Source organism: Aethalodelphis obliquidens, unplaced genomic scaffold (assembly GCF_003676395.1).
Source record: "Aethalodelphis obliquidens isolate GAN/ISIS:26980383/991018 unplaced genomic scaffold, ASM367639v1 scaffold32, whole genome shotgun sequence".
NCBI lineage: Eukaryota > Metazoa > Chordata > Mammalia > Artiodactyla > Delphinidae > Aethalodelphis > Aethalodelphis obliquidens.
In genome coordinates this window covers 13,645,622-13,673,086 of record NW_020837976.1, presented here as the reverse complement: position 1 = coordinate 13,673,086, position 27,465 = coordinate 13,645,622, and the positions used below count along the sequence as shown (strand labels likewise).

Genomic DNA, 27,465 nt, shown 5'->3' with positions numbered 1-27,465 from the left:
ACTAAATTGATTTTATGTTAACATAAAATGACATTTTTAATGAAAAATAACTTAAAAATATTAGAGAAAGGAGTGATTGTTTTACATTTTTGCAAATCTTTGTCTGTCTTAATTAAAGACAGCTGAATTCTCATGTCAGCTTTTCCATTCAGTCTTCTTGTGATGTATATCACATAACCGCAGGAATATAACACTGTACACAGGTGAGAGGATGAGAGCGAAAAAGACAAATAATGTCTTAGTATTATTGTGAAAATAGTTTTGAGTTCATGGACTCCATGAAAGGGTTTTGAGGACCCGCCAACAATTCACAAACCAGATACTAAGAGCTAGGCCATTTCCTATTATTGGTAGTTAGATCAAGAGGCTAGCACCCATTGCTTTGCCTTAAGCAGACATATTCCCTCCAAAATGTTAATTCCTACTCAGTGTGAACTTAAACCAAATTTATGAAATTTCCCTTTGGGTTATAATATAATTTTCTTTAGGTTCTCTTTCCTATAACATACAGCTTTTTTAAAAATCGATGATTTGATGTTGTTTTTACGGCTCCAAAATTTAAGGAAATTATCCTTAAATTTCTAATAAAAATAAAGGTGTGCGCCTGCATTAAACAAACATAATTATAGTTCATAATTTTACAAGTTTATTTTTGAATAAAATGAAATTTTCATTTGATATGTAAAAGTTTCTCCTGTTGGTTTCCTTTACTCATCAAATACCTATTGAGCTCCTGCTCTGTTGCTAGACCAAGGATGATTCAGTGGATAAGGGAGACATAGCTTACGTATCAGTCAGGGCAACAGACTCTGCTAAATTAGTAACTTCATAGTGATACAAAGAGAAATATCAATATAATTGGGAAACTAGCTTAGTTTAGGCAATTGATTTGAGATTTGAATTTACTAGGAGCTGTACAAAGTATGTAGACATAGTTTTTACTGTTGCTTTAATCGTTTGAATGTCGTTTTATGTCAAACAAAGGTTATTTGACATTTTAAATGTAACATTTCAGTTCACAACTCCTTTTTGGAACTAGACAGGATAATAAAGTAAATATTTTAGGTAGACTTTTAATGTTTTATGTCTGCAAAGAACTTTAAGTGATTTAAGATTTTTAAAATCCTTTTGTTTGTAAAAATGTATGAAGAGGATTATAATAATGAATTATTTATGTAGTCACCTTGCAATCATCTAGGTTATTTGGTCATTTTTGGTTCTCTTGGCTTTTATCAGGTACCTGTTAGTCTTGTTGTTCTTCTTTTTTTTTTTTTTTGCGGTACGCAGGCCTCTCCCTGTTGTGGCCTCTCCCGTTGCGGAGCACAGGCTCTGGACGCGCAGGCTCAGCGGCCATGGCTCACCGGGGCACGAACCCGTGTCCCCTGCATCGGCAGGCAGACTCTCAACCACTGCGCCACCAGGGAAGCCCTCTTGTTCTTCTTTTTATAGCTTTTCCTTAGTCCCTTTTATATCTATAATAACTGAGAAACTAAGAAAAAAATTACCATTCTATATACTTTCCAGGTGTATTTTTTAAAATACAGTATATTTTAGTAGGTAGTAACATGCATGTAATACGAAATTTAAAAGTCACAAAGCCTCCTTTCCACTCTTCTCCCCCTGCCACCCATTTTCCTTACCCAGAATCAATCTGTTAAGTTTATTCTTCCAGAATTTTCTATGCATATATAGTCATCTACATATGTTACAGTTTCTTTCTCTCTTTCATGTTTAGACAAATGGTTGGATATTATATAGATTTCTCTATGCTTTTGCTTTTCTTTTTAATATATCTTTCAGATTATGATGTATTTATATATATGATGTTGCCTCAATTAAAAAAATGACTGCACTGTATTCCATTTTATGGATGCACCAAAATTTATATAACTGTTACTCTATTGATGAACATTTAGGATGTGTCAGTTTATCTTATAGTTTATAAGTATTAATTTATGTTACTAAATATTCTTATTTTCTTAACGGTTTCAGCTGATAGAAGTGGTAGGCATTGGTTTATCACACCATTTTTTTTTAAGTTCTTTTTACCTCCACCCATTTGAAATGCCTCCTTTAACATACACTCAGTTTTCATATATATATTTGGCATATTTGTAGACTGTCATTCTGCTCCATTCATCGGACTACTCATGTATCACTGTCACACTCTTTATTATGTTTTCACATCTAGTAGGACATCCCACTCCAACCCCCCGCCAGCCTGCAAATTGCTCTTCTTTTTTTTTTTTCCCCAGAGTTTTCTTGTGTCTTCTTGTTTTGTTTTTCCATATAAATGCTAGAATCAACTTGTCATTTGCAAGAAAAAAATTATTTTGGTATTTTACTAGCTCAAAGAGAATTCATATCTTTTTTTTTCTTTCTTCATGGCATGTGGGATCTTAGTTCCCTGACCAGGGATTGAACCCGTGCCCCCTGCAGTGGAAGCTCAGAGTCTTAACCACTGGACTGCCAGGAAATTCCCGAGAATTTACATCTTTATGATGGCTAATCTTCTTAGGCTGAGAACCGTGCAGTCTTATTCTAAATGTATTTGTTGTAATTGTTTAAGTAAGTGGTTCTCAAACTTGTTCAGGTATTCGTTCATGATGCCTTGTAAAGCCCTGTGAAGACCATCACAAAATGCACATTTAAGTTTACAGTAACTGTATAACTTTGCACTAAATGTATCTCATTTAATTCTAGTACAGGCTAATAGAAGAAAGTGTCAGAGGATTGTCATGTTATGCGAAAGCACTTAAAACTGAAAACATTTACATTCATTAAGGTTTTGTTTTTTGTTTTTTTCTTTGTAAATTGGGAAAATGGTTTGCATTGGTTGATTTTTGTGATGACATTTTGGTCCAGTTCAAGGAATATTCTTCTTCAAGAGCATGGTTTAAAAACCTTATCTATTTATGAATGGATGAACAAGATGTACGTATATGCAATGGAATACTACTCAGCCATAAAAAAGAATGAAATAATGCCATTTGCAGCAACATGGATGGACTTAGAGATTGTCATACTAAGTGAAGTAAGTCAGAGAGAGAATGAAAAATGCCATATGATATCACTTGTATGTGGAATCTAAAACATAACACAAATGAACCAATCTATGAAACAGACTCACAGACCTAGAGAATAGACTTGTGGTTGCTAAGGGGGGCAGGGGAGGGATGGACTGGGAGTTGAGGGTTAGTAGATGCAAACTATTATATATGGAATGGATAAACAACAAGGTCCTACTGTATGGCACAGGGAACTATATGTGATAAACCATAATGGCAAAGAATATAAAAAAGAATGTATATATATGTATAACTGAATCACCTTGCTGTATAGCAAAAATTAACACAACATTGCAAATCAACTACACAACAATTAAAAAAAACCTTTGTCTATTTAATTCAACATGCTGTTTTCATCTCTTTAGTATTGGAATAAATCATAATGTGTATGGTATTCTATTTTATAGATTATTCTTTTAAACAAGGAGGTTTGGGTAGTTAAGGACCATGTTTTTCCTGAACTATCAAAAAATTCAGTTTTCTTAGTAGAAAATCATGAGTTATCTTGAAGAGCACTTGTGATGGTTAATTTTATGTGTCAAATTGACTGGGCCACAGGTGGCTTTAGATATTTGGTCAAACAGTATTTTGGGTATGTCTGTGAAGATGTTTCTGGCTGAGATAAAACATTTTAATCTGTAGAGTGAGTAAAGCAGGTTGTCCTTAATGTTGATGGGCCTCTTTCAGTCAGTTGAGGGCTGGAATAGAACAAAAAGGCTGATGCTTCTGTGAGTAAGAGGGAAACTTGTCCTGCCTGACTGCCTTCTTTCCTTCCTTTGGACTTAAAGTGAAACATGGGCTCTTCCCAGATCTTGAGTCTGCTTTCTGACAAGTGCTATGCCATCAGCTCTCCTGGGTCTCCAGTTTGCTGACTGCAGATCTTGGGACTTGACAGCCTCTATAATCACATGAACCAGTTCCTTATAATTTCTTTCTGTGTATGCACACACACCTTATTAGTTCTGTTTCTCTGGAAAACCCTGAGTAATGTATACATAATCCAGATTTACAACAATTTAATTAGTAAATTAACTAATACTTAATGTGGATTTAATCAAGTTTATTGTTTTAGAATTTTAAAAATGCAGTTGATGTGCTATAACTAGCACATAAAAACGCTTAATGATTAAGAATAATTTCACTTTATTTATTTTTAAAATTTTTTTAAATTTATTTTTATTTATTTTTTTGGCTGCATTGGGTTTTCATTGCTGTGCACGGGCTTTCTCTAGTTGCAGCGAGTGGGGGCTACTCTTCGTTGCAGTGCACAGGCTTCTCATTGCAGTGGCTTCTCTTGTTGAGGAGCACGGGCTCTAGGCGCATGGGCTTCAGTAGTTGTGGCACGCGGGCTTCAGTAGTTGTGGCTCACAGGCTCTAGAGTACAGGCTCAGTAGTTGTGGCACATGGGCTTGGTTGCTCTGCAGCATGTGGGATCTTCCCGGATCAGGGATTGAACCCATGTCCCCAGCATTGGCAGGTGGATTCTTTTTTTTTTTCTTAAAGAATATTTTTTTTAATTAATTAATTAATTTATTTATTTTTGGCTGTGTTGGGTCTTAGTTTCTGTGCGAGGGCTTTCTCTAGTTGCTGCAAGCGGGGGCCACTCTTCATCGCAGTGCTCGGGCCTCTCACTGTTGCGGCCTCTCTTGTTGCGGAGCACAGGCTCCAGAGGCGCAGGCTCGGTAGTTGTGGCTCACGGACCTAGTTGCTCCGCGGCATGTGGGATCTTCCCAGACCAGGGCTCGAACCCGTGTCCCCTGCATTGGCAGGCCGATTCTCAACCACTGCGCCACCAGGGAAGTCCCACTTTATATATTTATAATTGACACTTTAGGTGTAATTTTTGCTTTCTTCCATCAATATGCTGATGATTCAATATTCTTTTTTTTTTTTTTTAGCAGTCTCAATGTCACTGTATTTCTTGAGCACCTCAAACTCAGCATGTACAATGCAACACTTTGTCATCTTTCCCCACTCTTGTCCCACTTCCCTGTTACTCTTCCTGTATTTCCTATTTGAGTGAAAGGGATTACCGTCTACCAGTTGCCTAATTTCAGAACTTCAAGATTATCTTGACAACTCTCTTTATACATACCTCACCTGCAGCTTTTTATTGCTATTTTAGCAGTATTCTGTTTGTCTCTGCTATCCCATCCCACTGCCCAGCTCCTCATCTTTTACTAGCACTCTTGCAGTAATCCTACTCCTAGGTATATATTCAGAAGAATTGAAAGTAGGTATTCAAGCAAATACTATACAAGAATGCTCATAGCAGTGTTATTCACAGTACTCAAAAGGTGGAAACAACCTGAACGTCCATTAGTGGATGAATAGATTTATGTGGTATATCCATGCAATGAAATATTATTTAGCCATAGAAAGGAATGAAATACTGATTCATGGTACAATGTGGATGAATCTCAAAAACATATGAAGTGAGGGCTTACCTGGTGGTCCAGTGGTTAAGAATCCTCCTGCCAGTGCAGGAGACATGGGTTCGATCCCTGCTCCAGGAAGATCCCATGTGCTGCGGGACAACTAATCCAGTGTGCCACAACTACTGAGCCCATGCTCTAGAGCCCATGAGCTGTAACTACTGAGCCCACGTGCCACAACTACTGAAGCCTGCACGCCTAGAGCCTGTGCTCTGCAACAAGAGAAGCCAATGCAATGAGGAGCCTGAGCACCACAACGAAGAGTAGCCCCTGCTTGCTGTAACTAGAGGAAGCCTGTGTGCAGCAACGAAGGCCCAACAGCAGCCAAAAAACAAAAAACAGAAAAGAAAGGAAAAATGAAGAGAAAGAAGCCAGACACAAAAGGTCGCATATCGTAGGATTTCATTTTATATGAAATATCTGTTGAATACCAATAGAATATATGATTCCACAAAGGGAGAAAGTCGTTGCCAGAGACTGGGGGGGAGAAGAGTAATGGGAAATGAATGACTGTTTAATGGGTATGAGGTTGTCTTTGGGGATGACAAACGTGTTTTGGAAATAGATGTAGGTGATAGTTGCACAACTATATGGTAAATGCTCCTGGATTATACACTTTAACATGGTTAATTTAATGTAATGTGAACTTTCTCTCAATTAAAAAGAAGATGATATAGGGAATTACCCAGCGGTCCAGTGGTTGAGAATCCGGGCTTTCATTGCCAAGGGCACAGGTTCGATCCCTCGTTGGGGAACTAAAATCCCACAAGCATTACAGTGTGGCCAAAAAAATAAATAAATAAAAATATAAAAATAAAAAAAGGTGGGGCTTCCCTGGTGGCGCAGTGGTTGAGAATCCACCTGCCGATGCAGGGGACACGGGTTCGTGCCCCGGTCCGGGAAGATCCTACATGCCGCGGAGCGGCTGGGCCCGTGAGCCATGGCTGCTGAGCCTACGCGTCGGGAGCCTGTGTGCCGCAACGGGAGAGGCCACAGCAGTGGGAGGCCCGCGTGCTGCCAAAAAAAAAAAAAAAAAGTGATATAAACACATTGCACTTTTATGTGTCTTTTTTGTTGTCACAAACTACATTTTTTTTTTTTTTTTGGCTGCGCAGTACACCATGTGCGGTATGCAGCATGCGGGGTCTTAGTCCCCTGACCAGAGATTGAACCTGGGCCTCCTGCATTGGGATCGTGGAGTCTTAACCACTGGACCACCAGGGAAGTCCCACAAACTGCATCTTATATATGTTGTGTGCCCATCATCAGACTTATTATTATTTTATACATTTCTATTTTAATTCACATAGGAAACAAAAAGAGAAGTTACCAACCAAAAAATAAAGTAATACTGGCTTTTATATTTACTTATGTAGATACTTTACTGATGTTCGTTATTTCTTTATATGGCTTCTAGTTATGATCTAGTGTCCTTTCATGTCAGTCTGAAGGACTCTCTTTAGCACTTCTTGTAGGAGACATCTACTACCAATAAAGTCCTTCAGGTTTTGTTTACCTTGAAATGTCTTAATTTCTTCTTCAGTATTGAAGGGTAGTTTTGCCAGATTTAAAATTCTTGGTCGACATTCCCCACCTCACCCCCACCCCCAGGGGTTTAAATATGACATCTCATAGCCTTCTGGCCTCCACAGTTTGATGAGAAATTGTTAATTTTATTGAGGCTCCCTTGTGTTTACATGACAGTGAGTCGCTAATTGCTGCTTTCAAAAATTCTTTGTCTTTGTCTTTGGACAGTTTGATTATAATGTTTCTCAGTGTGGGTCTCTGAGTTATTCCTACCTGGAGTTCATTGAGCTTCTTAGATTCGTAGATTCATGGCTTTTTTAAAATTTGTGGAGTTGGGGGCCATTATTTCTCCATATATTCTTTATGCACCCTCTTCTCTTTCTCAGACTCCTATAATGTGTGTTTGTTAGCTTGGTGGTGTCCCACAGGTACATTTCACTCTGTTCTCTTGCCTTTATTCTTTTTCTTTCTGCTCCCCAGACTCCATTTCAATGGTCTTATCTTCATATTTGTCAGTTCTCTTTATTCTTGACATTTTCTCTGGTGTCACCTCCATGTACTTTTTATTGCTATTATTATAGCATTTAACATATAGTATTTTAGTGGTTCTGTGTTGAGTTTCTTATTACTGGAGGACTGAGCCTATTCCTTTGTTTCCTCAACGTAGCATACAGTAGATACACAGTAAGTATGTGTTGAGTGAGCTACTGAATGAATGTTGCAAAGTATATAGAATGAGACTTTTAGAGCTAGAAGGAGTATTACAGAATGTTTTGCTGTTTTTTTTTAAGAGTAGTGCCTGAATTTGGAACTTCTGACATCTTAAGGCAAATATTGAACTCCATTTATAAACATTTACCTGATTGAGAGAAAGACTTGAAAAATTTCCAGCTTTTTCAGTCTATCATATTGTTCTCCTCTTGCCATATTTATCCATCTTTAGAGAAGTGGTTCTTAAAGTGTGGTAACTGGATCCCCCTTGGTGGATCACCAAGCCCCTTTTAAGAGGCATATGGGACAAGGTAAAAAATGTTTTCATAGTACTACTGAGATGTTCTCTCTCCCCTGGCCCTTTTCACTGTGTTGGCATGTTCTGTGGTGGTGTAAAAGCAAAGGTGGGTGAAAACTGGTAGTGTCTAATCAGTAGTCAAGGCAGAGACACCAGACTGTACCAGTAATCATTGTATTTTTCACACCACACGTTCACAGCTTAAAAAATATATCACTTACCTGACAGTGCTCATCAGCGTAGCTCAGATTACTAATTTGGTTAAATCTTGACCCTTGAGTGCATGTGTCTCTGTGCGTGTGTGTGCGTGTGCACTTTTTTCGTTGTGTAAAATATACATAACATAAAATTTAACGTTTTAACCTTTTTTTCTTTCTCTTTATTGTGGTAAAATATACATAATATAAATTTACTATTTTAACCATTTTTTAAGTGTACAGTTCAGTGCAGTTAAGTCCATTCACATTGTTTTGCAGCTGTCATCACCATCCACCTCCAGAACTTTTTTCATTTTCCCAAACTGAAACTCCATTCCCATTAAACAATAATTCCCTTTTCTCTCCCAGCACCTGGCAACCACCCGTCTACTTCCTGTCAGTTTGAATTCAACTACTCTAGTTGCCTCATTTAAGTGAAATCATACAGTTTATTCTTTTGTGACTGGCTTATTTAACTTAGCATAATATCTTCAAGGTTCATCCATGCTGTAGCATGTGTCAGAACTTCTTTCCTTTTAAAAGGCTGAATAATACTCTTGTATGTATATACCACATTTTATTTATTTGTTGATGACATTAGGGTTGCTTCCACTTTTTGGCTATTGTGAATAATGCTGGTATGAACATGGTTGTACAAATATCTGTTTGAGTCCCTTCTTATTTTGAGTATGTACCGAGAAGTGGAGTTGGTAAATCATATGGTAATTCGATGCTAATTTTTTTAAAAATAAATTTATTTTACTTATTTATTTTTGGCTGCATTGGGTCTTTCGTTGCTGCACGCAGGCTTTCTCTAGTTGCAGCGAACGGGGGCTACTCTTCGTTGTGGTGCTCGTGCTCCTCATTGTAGTGGCTTCTCGTTGCAGAGCACGGGCTCTAGGTGCGTGGGCTTCAGTAGTTGCTACACATGGGCTCAGTAGTTGTGGCTCACAGGCTCTAGAACACAGGCAGGCTTAGTAGTTGTGGCGCATGGGCTTAGTTGCTCTGCGGCATGTGGGATCTTCCTGGACCAGGGCTCGAACCCATGTCCCCTGCATAGGCGGGAAGATTCTTAACCACTTTGCCACCAGGAAAGCTCTCTGTGTTTAATTTTTTGAGGAACAACTGTACTGTTTTCCATACTAGCTGTGCCATTTTACATTCCTACTTGCAGTGCACCAGGATTCCAATTTCTGCACGTTTTCATCAGTGCCTGTTATTTTCTGTTTTTTTCTTTTTTGTTTTGAAAAAAGACATTCTAATCGGAATGGAGTGGTATCTGTGGTTTTAATTTGCGGTTCCATAATGACTAGTGATGACTATATATGCAAGAGTTTTTTGCTATGCTCGCTCTTCCATTTTATTGGTCTATATGTCTGTCCTTATGCCTATACTACACTATTCTGATTACGATAGTTTTCTAGTAAGTATTGAAATCAGTTAGTATGCGTCTTTCAATTTTAATTTTCTTTTAAAATATTGTTTTGACTATTTGGGATCATTTGGGAATCTATATGAATTTTAAGATGAGTTTTTTGATTTCTACCAAAATGCCATTGGGAGTTTGATAAGGATTGCATTTAATTTGTAGGTTGCTTTGAGCAGTGTTATCTTAGCAATATTAAGTCTTCCAATCTGTGAAAATGGGATGTATTTCAATTTATTTGTATCTTCTTTTATTTCTTATTATAGTTTTCAGTGTACAAATCTTACACCTCTTTGGTTAAACTTATTCCTAAGTATTTTATTCTTTTTGATATAATGGTAAGTAGAATTCTTAATTTCTTTTTTGGATCATTCATTGTTAATCTATAGAAATGCAATTCATTTTTGAACGTTTTGTATTCTGCAACTTTGCTGAATTCATTTATTAGCTCTAACAGTTTTTTTGGACTCATTAGGGTTTTATACAAGTAACATCTGTGAACAGAGATAATTTTACCTCTTCCTTTCTAATTTGGATGTCTTATTTCTTTTTCTTACCTAATTGCTATGGCTAGAAGTTCCAATATGGTGTTGAATTAAAGTGGTAAAAGTGAACATCCTTCTCTTTTTCCTGATCTTAGGGGAAAAGCTGTCAGTCTTTGACTATTGAGTATTGCATTAGAGGTGATTAAATATCTTTTTAATAATCTGTGTGACAAAATGGGAAGTCTACATAAAGTACCGTATACTGAACATTCTGGAGGAAATATGCCTGTGTGATTGAGTTGTGAGCTAAACCAGATGCTTTTTTCATGGAGCACCATTTTATTTGAAAAAATGACAAGAGAAACTGTGATTATTCAGACACGGATATTTGGCACATGTTTTCTCAAAAAAATGAATACAATGAACCTGTTCATCAAGGAAGACAACTGACAGTATTTGTTGCCCATTATAAAATTCAAGTTTTCAAGCAAAAATTAGAATTTTGAAAAACTCAAATGTGCCATCATGAGCCTGACAACTTCCCAATGCTTTTAAACACTTTTCCAGTGAAATCAATAGTGATACTTACAAATGTGATTTTTTTATATTGCCTAATAAAATGTTTTAGCAGTTGGAATGTTTGTGTAACCCAGCAAACCAGTATTTTTCAAAAGACTTATGCATGATGTTACAAAATTATACAGGAGTCAAAGATCCATTCAAAGAGCATGGTAGCTTAAAGTATTTTAATGTAAGAGGGTTTTAGCCGTTCATTGATATGTTTTCAGATTCCATATTACAATTTAGAATCTTCTTAAAAACTACAACTTGTTGGATTTTGGTGTAGTTTCAAAGAATATCCACAATTATCTGTAAAGACTGTTAAAACATTTTTCTCTTACCAAGTTTATATTTGGATGTGGTCTGCTTTTTTTTTAACTTTACTTTTACTAAAACAATATATTGTGGTATGTTTAATAGGAAGCACATATGAGAATCCAGGTGTATTCTGTTGAACTGGAGATTTGCAAAAACGTAAAACAATATGATTCCTCTCACTTAAAATTTTTTTGGTGGAAATATATTTTTTAAACAAATGTTATTTATGTTAACATATAATTTTAAAAATTGTTTTTAAATGAACTAGCACATGTCTTAAGAATTCCTCTGTTTTAATTTTTAATAAGGTAAGTATTGGTGGATAAACAAAAGTTTTTTGGGGTTCTCAAGAATTTGTAAGAGTATAAAGGGGTCCTGAAACCAGAAAGTTTGAGAGTTGTTCTCAGATTAACAGAGACCATGGGTGCTCTGCATTAATTTTCTTTTAGTTCATCTCTATCTTGCCTAGTTTAATGTAGTAATTGTTTTCGTTTTTAAAGCTTTAGCTTTCAGATTCTTTTGGAGTTAAGTCACTGAAATTGATATTAATGTTTATAAATAAATATGTAGAGTGAACACTGGATTTTGTTTCAACCACCCTCTTCTGGGAGTGCTTTTGTAGTGATTTTTTAGCTTCAAAACTAGAGGACTTAAAATGAAATTTTTGAAAATACTGTTTATTTTTCTGTAACTACAGATTCACATTCATTTGTAAGAAATAATACAGAGGGGTCCTGTTTACCCATTTCCAGCTTCCCCCAATGATAGCATCATGGAAAACTAGTTTAAAATAAAATCTCTATAGATATTGAAAAACATCATAACTGTAATATTGACATTGATATAGTCAAAATATGGAACATTTCCATCACCACGAGGAACCCTCATGTTACCTTTTAATAGCCACATCCACCTCAATCCCGGCACACCCTTATTTAACCCTAGTTTATTGAATTTTCCTTTTATGCGTTATGCTTTTAGTGTCAAGTTTAAGAACTCTGCTTAGCCCTGGATTCCAAAGATTTTTTTCCCTGTGTTTTGTTCTAAAATACTTATAGTTTTGCATTTAAGTCCATGATCCATTTTGAGTTAATTTTTATATAATGCGTGAAATTTAGGTCAAGGTTCAAATGCTCCAGCACCGTTTGTTGAAAAGGCAGGCTGTCTTTCCTTTATTGAATTGCTTTGCTCCTTTGTCAAAATTGACTTGAGTGTATTTGTGTGAGTCTGTTTCTGGGTTCTCTGTCCTATTCCATTGATCCATGTGTGTCTCCCTCCACCAATGCCACAGGTAATCTTGATAGCTATATGATAAGTCTTGAAATTGGGTAGATTGATGCCTTCCACTGTATTCCTTTGCAGAACTGTTTTAGCTACTCTGGTTCTTTTGCCTTTGTCTATAGACTTTAGAATATAATCTGGTCTATATCAATAAAAATTATTTTGCTGGGATTTTGATAAGAGTTGCATTAATCCTGCATATCAGTTTAGGGGAAATTGACCTCTTTATTATGTAACATCTTCTAATCCATGAACATGGTATATTTCTCTCTTTATTTTGATCTTCTTTGACTTTTTTTATCAGTATTATGTAGCTTTCAGCATACAAGTCCTGTACTTGTTTTGTTTTATTTACACTTAAGTATTTCAATTATTTTGAGCAATTTAAAGGGATATTTTATTTTTAATTTTATTTTTCTCATATTTATTCCTAATATATTGAAATACAACTGATATAATAGCCAAGACATGGAAACAACCTGAGTGTCTATCAAGAGATGAATGGATAAAGAAGTTGTGAGATATGTGCACACACACACACACACCACACACAGCAGAATATCATTCAGCCTTAAAGAAGTGAGGAAATGCTGCCATTTTTAACAATGTGGATGGACCTTGAGGATGTAATGCTATGTGAAATAAATCAGAGAAGGAAATACTGTACAATCTCACTTATATGTTGAATCTTTAAAAAAAAAAAAAAAGCCACAAACCCAAACTCAGAAAAAGAAATCAGATTTGTGGTTGCCAGAGGTTGAGGTGTAGGAGGGGGAATTGGAAGAAGGTGGTCAAAAGGTACAAACTAACAGTTCTAAGATAAATAAGTAGTAGGGATGTAACGTACAACAGGATGACTATAATTAACACTGTTGTATGATATGTATGACAGTGTTAAGAAAATAAAGCCTAAGAGGTGTCATCGCAAGGAGAAGAAAATTTTTTTATCTTTTTGTTTTTGCGTCTATACGAGATGATAGTTAACTTACTGTGGTAATCAGTTCACAGTATATGTAAACCAAACCGTTATGCTGTACACCTTAAACTGATATAGTGCTGTATGTCAATTATATCTCAAAAAACTGGGGTGGGGGAAGCAGCTTTTTCTTTATTTTTATGTGTCAGTTTCATTTTTTCTTTTTTTTTACTTTTATTATTTCCTCATGCTTCCTTGTGTTTATTTTGTTCTTCTTATTCTAGGTTTTTGAGGTGGGAGCTTAGATTATTGATTTTAGACTTGTTCATCTTTTCTAGTGTGTGCATTTAGTGCTGCAAGTTTCTCTCAGCACTGCTTCAGCTTTATCCCACAAATTTTGTATTTTCAACATATTTGCATATGCTAGTTGAAGCATTTTTATGATGGCTGCCTTAAAATCTTTGTCAATAATTCTCAAATCTCTGTCATCTTAGTGTTGGCATCTACTGACTGACTTTTTTCGTTCAGCTTGAGAGCCTCCTGGTACTTGGTATGATGGAAATTTTGCTGATCCATATATTTTTTGGATTATATTATGTTATGATACTCTGGACCTTACTTAATCCTGTTTAAGCTGGGTTTCTCTGACACTACCCCATCAGGGGAAGGAGGTGTTCTTTGTTACTGTTGGGTGTGAGTGGGAGTTCTGGCTCCCCACGAGACTTCCGCTGATACCACAGAGTTGCTGGGCCACGGTGGAGGTGCTGACTTTCCACTAGGCCTTCTGTGACCCCACCCCAGTGAGTGCCTCCTTACTGCTGAGTGGGGTGGAAGTCCAGGCTCCCTCCTTTGCCTTCTCTGACACTACTCTGGAGAGGTGTTGGGCTTCCACATTACAGCCTTTGCTGGTGTGGATGTGAGTGGGGTCACAGATTTTTCTTTTTTCTCTTTTCTTTTCCTTTCTGCGGTGTGTTTGGTTGGAGTAGATAGGGTATTTTCTAAAAGTTTTTCTGTCTTGCTAGGCTGCCCTTTTCCTGCTCCTTTGACGAGAGTGAGAAGGCTTTTGTTGGAACTTTTTATATCTGCACCTGTTAGGATTTCTGGGGTGCTGGCCTCTTCAACTTTGAATCTGAGATATATGAGGCAAAGTGAAAACTCTGGGAACTCACCTTGTGTTGAACTCCCAAGTTCCCTAGCCAGTCTGCTGCCTTTTCTTTTCCTATGTTTGGTTTATTTATAATGTCTAGGATTTGTAGTTGTGCTTTGCAGGAGGAATAGGGAAAAGTATGTCTGCTCTATCTTCTCAGAAGCAGAAGTCCTCTACAAATTGGGCTTTCTATTGGAATTGGTACACATCATTTGGAACTCTGAGACTAGTGTGTTCTACCAGTATTTTCTTGTCTTTGATATTATAGGATATTTTCGGGCTTGCCTGTTGTGTTAGTATTTTAACAAGCTTATTTTAATGTAACTGTATGCTAAACACTAAATTTTACTTTTTATCGGTTTAAAACATACATTTGTTGTATGTGTTTTAAAGTACAGTAGTATGTAAAATTGCTAAGTAAAAATTGATTGCAGAGAGGTCAGATATTCCCAGATTAATCTGTAAATTCAGGGCAGTCTGTAAGAAATGTAAAACTAATTCTATAGATCATTGGGAAATGTGAATGTGGAGGAAGAGCCAAGGCAATCTTTGTCTTGTGAATTTTGACAGTTTTGAAGGGAAAACAATAATGAAAGTAGTGTGCCCTTTTAGGTATCCACGTAGACTGTAAAGACATTGAAATTAGGAGAGTATGATGTCGGTAGAGGAAGAGAAATATATATATATGAAAGGAACAGAGTAGAGATTTGTGAGAAGACCTATTTTATGTGGGCATTTGGTAAATTAGACACTTGAAACTCATGTGATAAGAGATGGAATATTAATAAATGATTCTTAGATTCCTAACTAATATCATATGAAATTAATCCAGTTGAATTAAAGATATAACATTGAAAAGAATCAACTATGGAGTCATGTAAGAAAAATACATATTTATAATCATTTCTAGTTTTGGATCATGAAAGGACTTTCTAAATACAATATAGGCCATGAGTCATATAGGAAATAGATTTGGCTACATAAAGTTATAAAATCCCTGAATGCAGAAAATATCAAATTTTAATTTAAGCAACAGATTTGGAGAAAATATTTGCACTACCTAAAACAGGAAAAAGCTAATATGCATAACATATAAAATGCTCCTGTGAGTTGATAAAAAAACAAACAGCTCAGTAGGAAAATAGGGAAAATGATGTGAGTGGGGAACTTGAATTGAATTCCTTCAATTTACAAAAGAAGGAATATAAATGACTGAGAAATCAGCTTTAGTAATATATAGGGAATTGCAAATAAAAACAGGATCACTTTACTCCTGAGAGATTGGCAAAGATCTTAAATATTAATAGTATTATGTTGATGTTGGGAAATGAGCATTTTCACGTGGGAGGAGTTCAAACAGTTGGCCTTTTTGATGGGCAACTTGACAATATCTGTCAAAATTTAAACTGCATACCTTTTAACCTATCACCTCTGCCTGTCAAAATCTATCCTATAGAAATACTTGCTCAGGTTTACAAACATAAAAGATATTAAAGATTTGAAACAACATATATATATATATATATATATATATATATATATATATCATGTGACTAAGTAGTTATTAAAAGGAATGAGGCTCTTAAAGAGAGTTTGTAACAGATCTGTTTATGAACACAAAAATGCTTTGGATATATGAAGTGTGAAGAAAACTGTAAAGCATTATGTGTAACATGATCTTACTGAAGAAAAAATTCTGTGTATGTGTGTATCTGTGAATAAGTATATAGTATTTGCAAAGGCACATTAAATGGTATGAAAAGGATACACATACTAAATAATTAACTCATTCATGGTGAGGGTGTGGAGATGAAAGGAGATTTCACTTTTTATGCTCAATTTTTATTTAATTTTTAAATTAACTGTTTATCATAGACTTAAAATTATATACAAAAGTAAGTAAAGACAATAAGATTTTGAACTTCCATGAACCCATCACCCAGCTGCATTGTTACTAACGTTATACCTTTCTGGTTTCATCTACCTAAATCTTTCCTACCCTGATACCTACTTATTTTCCTGTTTTTTTGTTTTTTTAAAGCAAAACCCAGACTTCAAACCATTTAAAACACATATGTCAGGATATATTTATAATAGATAAATTAAGCCTTATATTAAAATTTTAATGTAATTGTAAGAGCTCTGTCACACCTAACGAAGTTAACTTTGATTTTTGTTGAACCTAGTCCATGTTCAGTATCCTAGATTCCTTGAAAAATGTCTCTTTATAGTTAATGTTCAAAGTAGAATCCAAAAAGTTCCACTCATAACATTTGGTTAACAGTTCTCTTTAATTTGTGTCCCCTTTCCCCCTACATTTTTTTCATGTAGTTTACTTGTTGAGGAGACTGTGTCACATGGACTATAGAATTTCCCTCCTTAGGCATTTGGGTAATTCCGTCCTTATGGTGTCATTCCCAAAGAATACTGCATTACCTGTGTTATGCACTTCCTGCTGCATCACATTAAGAGATACCTAATGTCAAGTTGTTCTATATTTAGGGATGAGATTGATCAGTGGATTCAGTTGTTATCATTATGAATCCATTATGAAGTTCCTCATCACCTTTCACCCAGTGGTTTTAGCAGCTTCTGATGGTGGTTGGTTAGACTCCTTATTTTATCAGGAGTTGCGAAATTATGAATTTCTAGTTCTTTTATTCTTTCTGTGTTTATTATGCAGAATTCTTTTCTAACAGTGCCTCTCAAAAAGTGTAGGCCTCTGCAGCATCAGTATCACCTGGGAATTTGTTGGAAATGCAAATTCTTGGGTCCTATCCCAGACCTACATCAGAAACTATTGGTAGGAACCAGTTATCTGTGTATTAACAAGCCCTCTAAGTGGTTCTGAGGCATGCTGCATTTTGAGCATTTGTTGCATAAGAACTTTCTTCATCAGCCATTGTTGACTCTGAAATTCAGTTCATCCAGGAAAAGGAGGATAAATGGCTTATTTTTTCCCCCTTGTCAGCTAAATTAGTTCTTTAGCAACCTTTTTTTTTTAAGTATTTTTTATGAACTTATGGATTTTTAGCTATTTGTGTTTCAGACCATTGTAGTCGTTCTTTTTGATACTCTTTTGCCAGTGGCAGCATCTTGGGGCATTGCTTGTGTCCTTTGGATACAACCTTGGTAGTTTTTAAAATAATTTTCTTACTTTCTATCACGACGAGATGTTACAGGCTCATCTTATGTAGTTCCTGCTTTTATTAACAAAATGTTATTTAGGGACCATAGTATGTGTTGATTGATTTCAGTGCATTTCTTTTAGTGCGTTTAATTACTTTAATACTTCTTTCATTGGTAAATGGGGATAATAACTTATTCTGTAGGGTTGTTTTGAAGACTAAATGAGATACGTAATAAACTTTTAGAACAGTGCCTAGGTCATAAGAAACTAGTCAGTATTATTTTAAAGATATTCTTAATAGGCCAAAAAAGTTTTAGTTTCAGTTCCACTCTATAAGCATAATGTGAATATACAATGTGATGTGTATTCTTTAGAACTCTTCCAGTTCACAGTGTCTTTTATAGTGGTGTAATGGTCCAGGATGAAGTTTGTGCTTTTCAAGATTTTAAGAATTCATTTGTTGTGTATACCAAAATGAAGGTTTTTAAAATTTGAGGAAGCAGAATTGCCTTGGGCCTTTTAGAATGGGAAAGATGTCCATTTGTCTGGGCCTAGGTGGAGTTTTTTTTTAAACCAGACATTGAGACAGGAGAGATCATGGGTAAATGCCCTTGCAGGACAAAGTCAGTTGGTGGAACACCAAGTCAGTACTACCCAGAAGCCCTTTTCAGCATGGAGGCTCAAGTTAATCATTTAATATATAGCTCATGTTTCCATGTTATGACTTCTTTGTTGGTAACTCTTGATCCCCCTCAAATTCTTTCTTGATCTTCCCCCAGAGTAAAGCTATCTACTATGTGTGTGTTTGTTTGGATGTGTGTAATTCAATACTGTTAGATATCTTTCTATACTTGTATATAAATCTATCTCATTTTTTAACAGCTATAGAGTATTGGATTGTATGAATGTACCATGATTTAATTAGTTCTATCTTTTGTGTTTTATCATTAATATGCTTAGTGATTTCTTTGTGCATTTATGAGAAGATACCCATAGGATAAATTCCTGGAAGTGAAATTTGCAGGGTCAAGGGATTTGTGCATTACATTTTTCATAGATATTGCCAAATTATTTTTCTAAGAAGTCACACTAATTTATATTTTAATTACAATGTCTGAAGGTATCTAAAGGTGATAATCTTACCCATATTCTTGCCAACTTTAGTTAGTGTCAGACGTTCATCTTGATCAGTCTAACAGGTAGAAAATGATAGTTGGTTTTAATTGCTTAACATTTGTACTTTTTGACCTTCCCCTTCACACTACTTGCATATTTTTCAATGGGGTTATGATTTGTGAGAACTCTAGAATGGAGGAGGGGAAAAGAAAATATTTGAACTCAGTACACTGAAAATAAGAAAGAGTGCTAGATCTGTAAGAAAGTAAAGTTTGTCTTCCATAATCAGAATTTGAAGTTGAGGTTTCTGAAAGTAGTGTAATTTTACATGTGTTCCCCTTTCAGCTGCTGGGTGAGGTTAAGACCAGAAACTAAGCTAGTAGAACAAATAATTAAAGACATAAGTTTAGGCCAAAATTGATTGATTTAGTAAATGTTGAGCAAATTATGAATCAGCTGCTAGCCTTGATTCCATAGATTGGTAGATGAGACTGACAATTGTTGCTTTAGATGGAATTTAGTTGGGAAGCACCAGATTAAATTAAAACAATTATAGTTGGAGTAAATGCTCCATAGGAAAAGTATGAGGTGGTATGAGAGCATATCAGGGCTGCCTAACCTATGTGTAGTGGGTGGTCAGGGAAAAATTAGAGGAAACCATTTAACTGAGGTCTAAAGCATGGGTAGGAGTTGGGGAAATTGGAGGAGGAGTAGTGTTGGGCATGAAGAGAGAGTAGTGTAGAGGTGGAGACAGACCTTTTTGGGCCTTTGGTTCATGTTAAGGATTTAAAATGTTATCTGGAGAACAGTAGAAAATCTTTGAAGGATTTTAAGCAAGGGATGGGCTACCAAAAGTGTGAGGCATCCTGGCAGTGATACAGGAGTATGCCAGCTCTATCCATTTTTCACCCACCTCAGCCATTAAGCAGCAGCCATCTGTGTCTGACTGAACTGTTTGTCCTGTCTGGGATCGATAGGATCCATTCAAGAACCATCTGTTGACTATGCGTTTTCTGTGGCAAAGAATATTACTAAGTTAAAGCAGTTTCTGCCTTACAGCCACCTATCCATCCATATGAACATGTTTTCTAGTCTGTGATTCAGTTTATCAGGGAAATAAATAAATAGGGCTGTCCAACAGTTGTTGTTAAATCCTTAATAGATTTTTGTTTCAAGATAATGGCTTTTCTTCTGATGTCCTTCTATAAGAACTGCAGTAATGCTCATTGGTGCGTGTGTGTACATGCATGTGTGTATATACATATATATATTTGTTTATTAAATTATTTTGCTGCTTCTCTATATAGAATGCTTCCCTTGGAAAGAAGGTTCCTGTATTTACAGATAAAACAACGTTTTTTTAGCTATTTGTTGTGTTTATGAGCATTATCATCTACTGTGGTTATAAATTTCAATCTACATAAAAACACCGTGATTAAATTAGATTATGATATTCTGTATCATATCAAAACAAGTAGGCATATGGTCTGAACAGTGTAAGAAAATAAGTAATGATCCTATCACTTTCTGATTATGAAGAAATAAAACTAGATTATGAACTCAGTATGAATTAGTGAGACTAGATGGCATTTCTGTAATCCTTTGAATAAGTTTGTTTCCTATTGTTTACTAGTCTGGATTCTTCTTTCTGAAGCTTTGTAATTGATCCTTATTTGAATTGTTTGTGAATTATTGTGAATCCATTTCTTACTTGTGTGATGAACTAAACTTGTATCGCCCTTTTTGGGGAGTATGCTCAACTTTTTAGGTAATACTATGTTCTCTTATATTAGCCAGCCAGACTTTATTATTATTATTATTTGTTTTGATGTACCTATTCATATACAAGGTCCCTGGAAAAGGGCTATACTTAGTACCTACAGGAGCTTAAGATTTGGTTCAGTGAGGTGAGATATAAGAAAATGGTTTCTCACAATACGTTGACTAGTCCTTACTTGGCTTATATTGGTACAAACATAGCAGTATACACACAGACTAACGGGGATATAATATTGAATTTATGGTTGCTTTCTCTGGTGGTGTCATATATTAGTGAAGACAAAGAATTAAAAAAAGAGAACTAACATACTTAGTCATGTCACCTATCATGTGCCAGTTTGTATGGTGCTTGCAAACTCCTGATTGAACAGGAAAGGTTATTTTTGGTCTGTGCCCAGCATGGTCCCTGGCACATAGCAAACATTAAATAAACGCTAGTTAAATTGAATGGAAGATTGAGAAAATATGTGTCTTTATAAGGAAACTGTGAACTGTAAAAACGTAGAAGTTGATTACATCAGACCCATTATTTAGCCTTATATTCTGTTGCCAATAGAGTTATTTCTTTAAGAAATTATGAAATGGCTTGTTTGCCCTTTCTGTTAACTTTGCATGTCTTTGTAACAATTTATGGCTCTGTTATATATAACTTATAAAAATTTATTTGAAAATCATTTTTGTGATTTTCTTCTGGAATTGCTTGTTGTGATTTGTTGCATTAGTTTATTATTTGTTCTACATAAAATTTTAAATGGAAGTAAACTTTTCTCTGAAAATTTGGAGAAGGGTATAATTTATGGCAATTTCTAGTTTTTCTCATATTTTAGCCTGGGTTCCACAAGGAAAGAAATGAAAATTATGTTTTGGTATTTGGATTCCATACTAAAGCCATGCTCCTGGTACAGAGTTCATTCTTTGGAATATACTGGGAAATGTGTGTTGAAATCTTGAAAATTTTTACTTTAGTGTACATTGCAGAAATGATTCTGAATTATTTTCAAGAGATTAGTAGCTCACAAATTTTAAAAAACAGTGTAAAATGTATACTTTTAAATGTTTGTGGTAAAATAAACATAACAAAAAATTGACCGCTTTAATCATTTTTAGGTGTGAAGTTTAATGGTATTAAGTACATTTATCCTGTTATGCAACTATCATTAGCATCCATCTCCAGAACTCTTTTCCTATTATAAAACTGGAACTCTATACCCATTAAACAGTAACTCTCCATATCTCCCTCACCTAGCCCCTGGCAATCACCATTCTACTTTTTCTTTGAATTTGACTATTCTAGGCACCTGGTATAAATGGAATCACACAGTATATGTCTTTCTATGACTGGCTTGTTTCATTTAACTTGATGTCCTCTGGGTTCATTCATATTGTAGCATGTGTCAGAATGTCCTTTTTAAGGCTGAGTAGTATTCTATTTGTATGTATATACCACCTTTTGCTTATCCATTCATCTTTCGACAGACACTGGATTGCTTCCACTTTTTGACTGTTGTGAATAATACTGCTAACATAAAGTATTTTGGTTGAGTTGCTACTAAATCTTCTCTAAAGGTAGTATCCTCTTTCATTTATGACAGTAGGCATAGTCCAGTTGTAAAGAGGGAATGCTTTGGAGTTGGACTTTTAAGATTCAAATCATGGCTGATCCCTTCCTGTCTGTTTCACTGTGGGCAGATAACCTTTTTGATGTCTATTTTTATTCAACTGCCAAATGCAGATAATAATGGTACCTTACATTATATGGATAAATTAGGTTTTATATATATATTTATCTATATATATATAAAGTGCTTAGAACAGATTTGAGTATTTAAACTCATTTTGATGCTAAGAAGGCAAATACTTGGATTAAATAATACTTCTAATACTTGGATTAAATAAGGCCTTTTCTTTGTGTGAGCTGTTTTGTGGGCAGAGGCAGAGGTAGGTACAAAAAAAAAAAAAAGGGTTGAATACTGGGAAAGTTACCATTATTATTTTCATGGGAAAGGGTCCTGGTATCTTAACCAGTTATACTCTATGGCTTGACTAACCAGACAAGCCGGAAGAATCAGAAATTGGTCTCTGTATTGCCATCTCTCCCTTATCTTTATTCTATGCCAGCAACTTTCAAAAGCATGAAAATTGGTGGGCTGCAACTTTAGACAGGCAAACCAGGTTATGCAGTGGGTGGCACAGGTTTGTAAGGTCCGATCAGTTGTGACTCAGTATTTTACAGTTTCTTATGAGAAGGTTGGGATGCTAGTTTCCCCTAAAAGAAAAATGTGAACTCAAAAGTGGGTTAAATTTTAAATTGAATACTCAAATCTTGAGGACCAAGTGCACCTGGCCCAAATATTTGTCTTAAATCCAATAAACTGGCCCACATGAATAGTGCACTGGATTATCAGTCCTGATCATAAGTCCCCTACACCATCGTAATGTGGATGCCACAAAGTATGTTGTTTCTGAATATAATTGTACAACTTTGAATGATTCAATTTTAATTCTAGTAAAATTGAATTATGAAAATAGTCAATATAAAAGATTGTGTTCAACTAATAGGTTTTCCTTTTATATATGAATCTTAAGTCATATTTAATACTACTATGCCACTTAACATTGTAACCAGTAAAAAATGGATTCTGGTCAGCAATTAGTGAAATCTTATCTGCTCTTTTGGGAGGATGACTATACCCACAGAATATAGTGAGTAGGGGCATATTTTTGTCAAGATGAATCAGTTATTTAAGGCCATGTAATCCAAAGGGGGGAAAAATCTAAACTTTGTCCATTTGGTTTCCCTAACATTTACTCTATTAGCTTGGCAAATATTTCTTTCATAAACAAAAAAATATGTAATTGATTGAAGTGATATCTCTTTCAACCTATTTTACATTTTGTATTCTTTTATTTGACAATAATATTGAGTTTTAAATCAACATGGGTATTAAAATAGTCATAAATTCAGTTAAGATTTAGGGTACCATTTTAATAACATGACCAGTCATCATCTTAAGTGGCTGTATTTCATGTAGTGTTTAATAGTTTTAATAAAATTTAGTACAGGATAGTCAGAGGTGAGGATTTCTGTGTATAAAACTATTAGTTTGGAAATAATTATGACTAGCAATCAAGGATCGCTCAGCCAAGATGGATTCCAGTGAGAAGGATTCTGGGAGGTTGGCAGGATGTATGGACTGGCATCTCCTCTCTCTTTTGACCTTTCCCAAATTCTTCTGGTTTGTGGTAACTTGTTAGTTCCACGTTCTGAACCAGGACCTTCTGTTGTAAGATAACTCATGCAAGTGGTTACTATCTTGCCTGAACAGGGTGGGCGGTTTTGGTCAGTGTTTCCCTTAACAGTCTCTTCGTCTCACACTGGCTCTGCCAGACACAGGCGAGGAGGGGCCAGGGCCTTCCTCAAGCTGCGGCCTTGGCTTCCTCCCCGCCCGCCTGCCCACCTGACAGCTGGTCCATCCCTGGCCCTATGGTGCTCGTGTCCACGACACGAGGTGGTAGTATTTTTATTTTTAAGGTTTGATTTTTTTTTTTAATATAGAATTAGGCTTTTTATCTTGTGTCATGTAACAGTCTATTTCCTTACCACCAATATCTTTTTAATTTTGGATTAAATAAATAATTTGGAATAAATAAATAATTTTGTTTTGGGAAAAAAAAGACTAATCAAGGATAAGTGGTTTGGGCGACTTAGAACTGTAAGGAAACAGATATTTCATTGACTATCTCTGCCTCTTTAGTTCTCTTTTTTCCTCACGTGAGTGACCTTCAGAAACCAGAGTAGTTATCTTTTAAAGAATAATGACTTGCTAAGTTTGGTAGTAGAATGAGAAGTTAGGGTTGAACATAATCCAAAAGGTTAGTAAGTTTGTCGTAGTTCTCAAACTGCTTAATTCAAGTATTGAGAAAGTTTGTCTAAATTAAGTGAGGATATTTTAATTAGGTTAAATTTTTTTTTTTTTTTTTCAGCCAAACCAAACAGGAAGCTTACTTTTCTCTACCTAGCTAATGATGTCATTCAGAACAGCAAAAGGAAGGGGCCAGAGTTTACAAAAGATTTTGCACCAGTTATAGTGGAGGCTTTTAAGCATGTTTCAAGGTATGATAATTGTTTTGGGTACTAGGTAACCTGTTGTAAATGCCTAATGTGTCCTTTTGCTAAAACTTGCCTTAAGACATTAAAATAAAACAAAGTATATATTTCTTTGAAGTTTTCACTTGAAAAGACTTACCTGTAATGGCATTTGTAAATGTGTTAAATACTTGCTGTGAAGGAAACATTTTTTGAGCTGTTACTAAGGTGGGCATTTGGAGTACCTGAATTTCACCTTTTCCTTAAGTAACCAAAAGCAACTGCCATTTTGGAATGAAATTCATTGAGAATGAATGAATGTGTTGAATTGAAAATTTGTGTGCTTATAAAACTATCAATCTTCCAACTAATATTTCTGGAAAAACTTAGTACCCCTTTCATGTTGCTTATAATGATTTTAAGGTTTTCTAGTGTGTGGGTGTATGTCATAACATTTTTTAATGCTTTGGAAATATAGAATATTTAAAATAATCATAAGCCTGTTGAAAATTTTGCTACAGAAAAATTCTGAAGGTAGAAATCTGTACTTTTAAAATGCTTATTTCCAAACATTATATGCAAATATTTGGTAGATTACTGGGTAAACATTATTGGGGTAGGCGATTAAATCAATCTAAAGTATAGAATTCAGTGGTGAATGATGATCTGTGTTGAATGATTTAAGGATGAAAATATACTTACCACATGCCCTGCAGGTTCAGTCACAGTAGAAGCATTTTTTAAACAAATTATAGAATGTGGAAAGAAAAATTACAGAGTGTGAAACACTACAGTATGTTGCTTTCTTAAATTAATATTATTTATCCTTCAATTTAGATACTCTTACCATCTTTTCAGGTGCTGGTGTTTCTTAGAGTTTAGTCCTGGGCCTTCTTCTGGTGTCATATTCTTTACTAGCCCTCTGGGTGATTTCATACATTACATGTATTTATTTATTATCCATACCATAAAAACTGGCAATCTTATGCTTCAGTCCAGATGTTTTTCCTTTTAGTCCTGTATATCCAATTGCCTTTTGATTTCTAGTTGTATGCCTCCAAACATCTCAGACTCACTGTGTCTGTTATTGAACTCACTATGTCCTTCCTCCCTGTCAAACTTGCTTCCTCTCTGGGTTCACTCTGTTGATGAATGGCAACTCCATCTATCCAGATGCCCATGTGAGAAACTAGGTGTTATCTTGAACTCTCTGTGATATAGTGATTTATAATATATCAACTGTCCTTTCTCCTTCACACCCCTTATCCCTTATAGTACATATAGTTCCCTCGGTTCTTTAGATTTCTTTCCATTCCAATTACCATAATGTCATTTCTGTATAATTACAGTAGCCTCCAGTATTGTTTAATCCACTTAGGAAACTGTAGCCAGAGTTGCAGAGCTGATACAACACTCTCTTGCCTTTGAGTGGTTCTCTTGCCTTTGAGTGGTTCTCGTTTGTCCTAGACATCAAGTCTCAGGTCCTGAGTAAGACTTCAGGTGTTCCTTCATGGCCCAGGCTACCTGTTCAGTCTCCTGTCTCACATTCCCCCTGGCCATCCCCCCACCACCACACTCTCTCACACACGCTCTATACACTATACAGTTTAAGCTAACTGAATCTCTTTTAGTTCTTTCTGCCTTAGGCCTTTTAATATATGTTGCTTCTCCCTAGAATTCAATAAAATATTTATTGATCACCTACTATGTGCTAGTCAGTGAGGATACAGTAAAAAGACAAAGTTCTCTTCTAATAGAGCTTACATTTTAGTGGATGACAAAGTAATAGACAAGTGAATATATATTAAAATGTCAAAAGATAAGTACTGTGAAGAAACTTAAAGCAGGGAAGGAGCTAGAGAGTGTGATGGTGCTCAGTTGTTTTATGAGATAAAGATTGACTGTTTTGGGGAGGTAGCATTTGAACAGAGACTAAAGGGAGGGATGAAACGAGCCATTTGACTCTAGGAGGAAAGGATCCTAGGTAGAGAAAAAACTTGGCAGAAACAGTGAGATAGCCATGTGCTGGGCATGTTTGAAGATCAGCAAGGAGATTTATATTTAGGAAATGTGGACTGAGAGGTAGCCAGGAAGCAGCATATGTCCACTTTGTGGCCCAGGATAAGAATTTCGCTTTTATTCTTGGTATGATTGGTGGTTCTTAGAGAACTGAGAGCAGTATGATATGATTTACTTTAGTAGGGAATAGAATGAAGGAGATAATTGTGGCTCATTCTATAGTGGTAGTGATGAAGGTGGTGGGAAGTGGTTGGAAGTAGTCTGTTTCCCACTTCCCTGTATATCCAGTCTTTAGAACTCAGATTAAATACATTATTTCCTCAAATACCCCTCCTCACATATCCTTCCTGATCTCTCTTGAAGTGGACTGTCTCTCTCTGTTAAGCCTGTTTTTAACACCCTGTTCTCTTTTGTGGCACTTATAAAAATACAGCTGCCATAAAGCTCCATTTGTATCTCCAGTGTCAGAGATAGTACCTTGATCAATAAATATTTGTTAAATAAGTTTAAAAATCACCCATTAGAAATCTTCCTTAGCTTTATGTTCATCCCCCATTAGGTTAGGGGTATCTTCTTGATAACCCCTAGTCACCAGTACTAACACTTTCATCATTTTTTGTTTAATAATATGTCTCTAAGCTCTTTAAGGGAAGCAGGGAATATGTCTATCTTAGTCACTTCACCCCTGAACTGCTGGTCACATAGTGGAACTCAGTAAACATTTGGGCAGCTTTTTTCAGGGAATGAGTGTCATTGTATTTAAAAATCACCATTTTCTTTGCAATAGCACTATGCATTTTACTGTTAATATTTTTATCTTTCTTTAGTGAAACTGATGAAAGTTGTAAGAAGCACCTTGGAAGAGTGTTATCTATTTGGGAAGAAAGGTCTGTTTATGAAAATGATGTATTAGAACAACTTAAGCAAGCTCTGTGTAAGTATATAATCTTTTATCATTATCTCT

At 35.6% G+C, this 27,465-nt stretch overlaps 1 protein-coding gene across 6 annotated transcripts in view; it reads left to right on the top strand.

Moving 5' to 3' along the window:
- Window positions 1-27,465, top strand: part of RPRD1A (regulation of nuclear pre-mRNA domain containing 1A) — a 72,917-nt gene that overhangs the window by 7,126 nt on the left and 38,326 nt on the right. For 5 of the 6 annotated variants that reach the window (XR_003437279.1, XR_003437281.1, XR_003437280.1 and 2 more), the window contains exons 2-3: window positions 24,380-24,509; window positions 27,329-27,435. Coding sequence is in view for 3 of the 6 variants with exons in the window: in XM_027127747.1 (XP_026983548.1) it covers window positions 24,380-24,509; window positions 27,329-27,435 (237 nt within the window). In the remaining 3 variants the exon portion in view is untranslated. Of the gene's footprint in view, window positions 1-23,813; window positions 23,905-24,379; window positions 24,510-27,328; window positions 27,436-27,465 lie in introns of those variants that run through there. The other variant, XM_027127749.1, reaches the window with a different exon arrangement.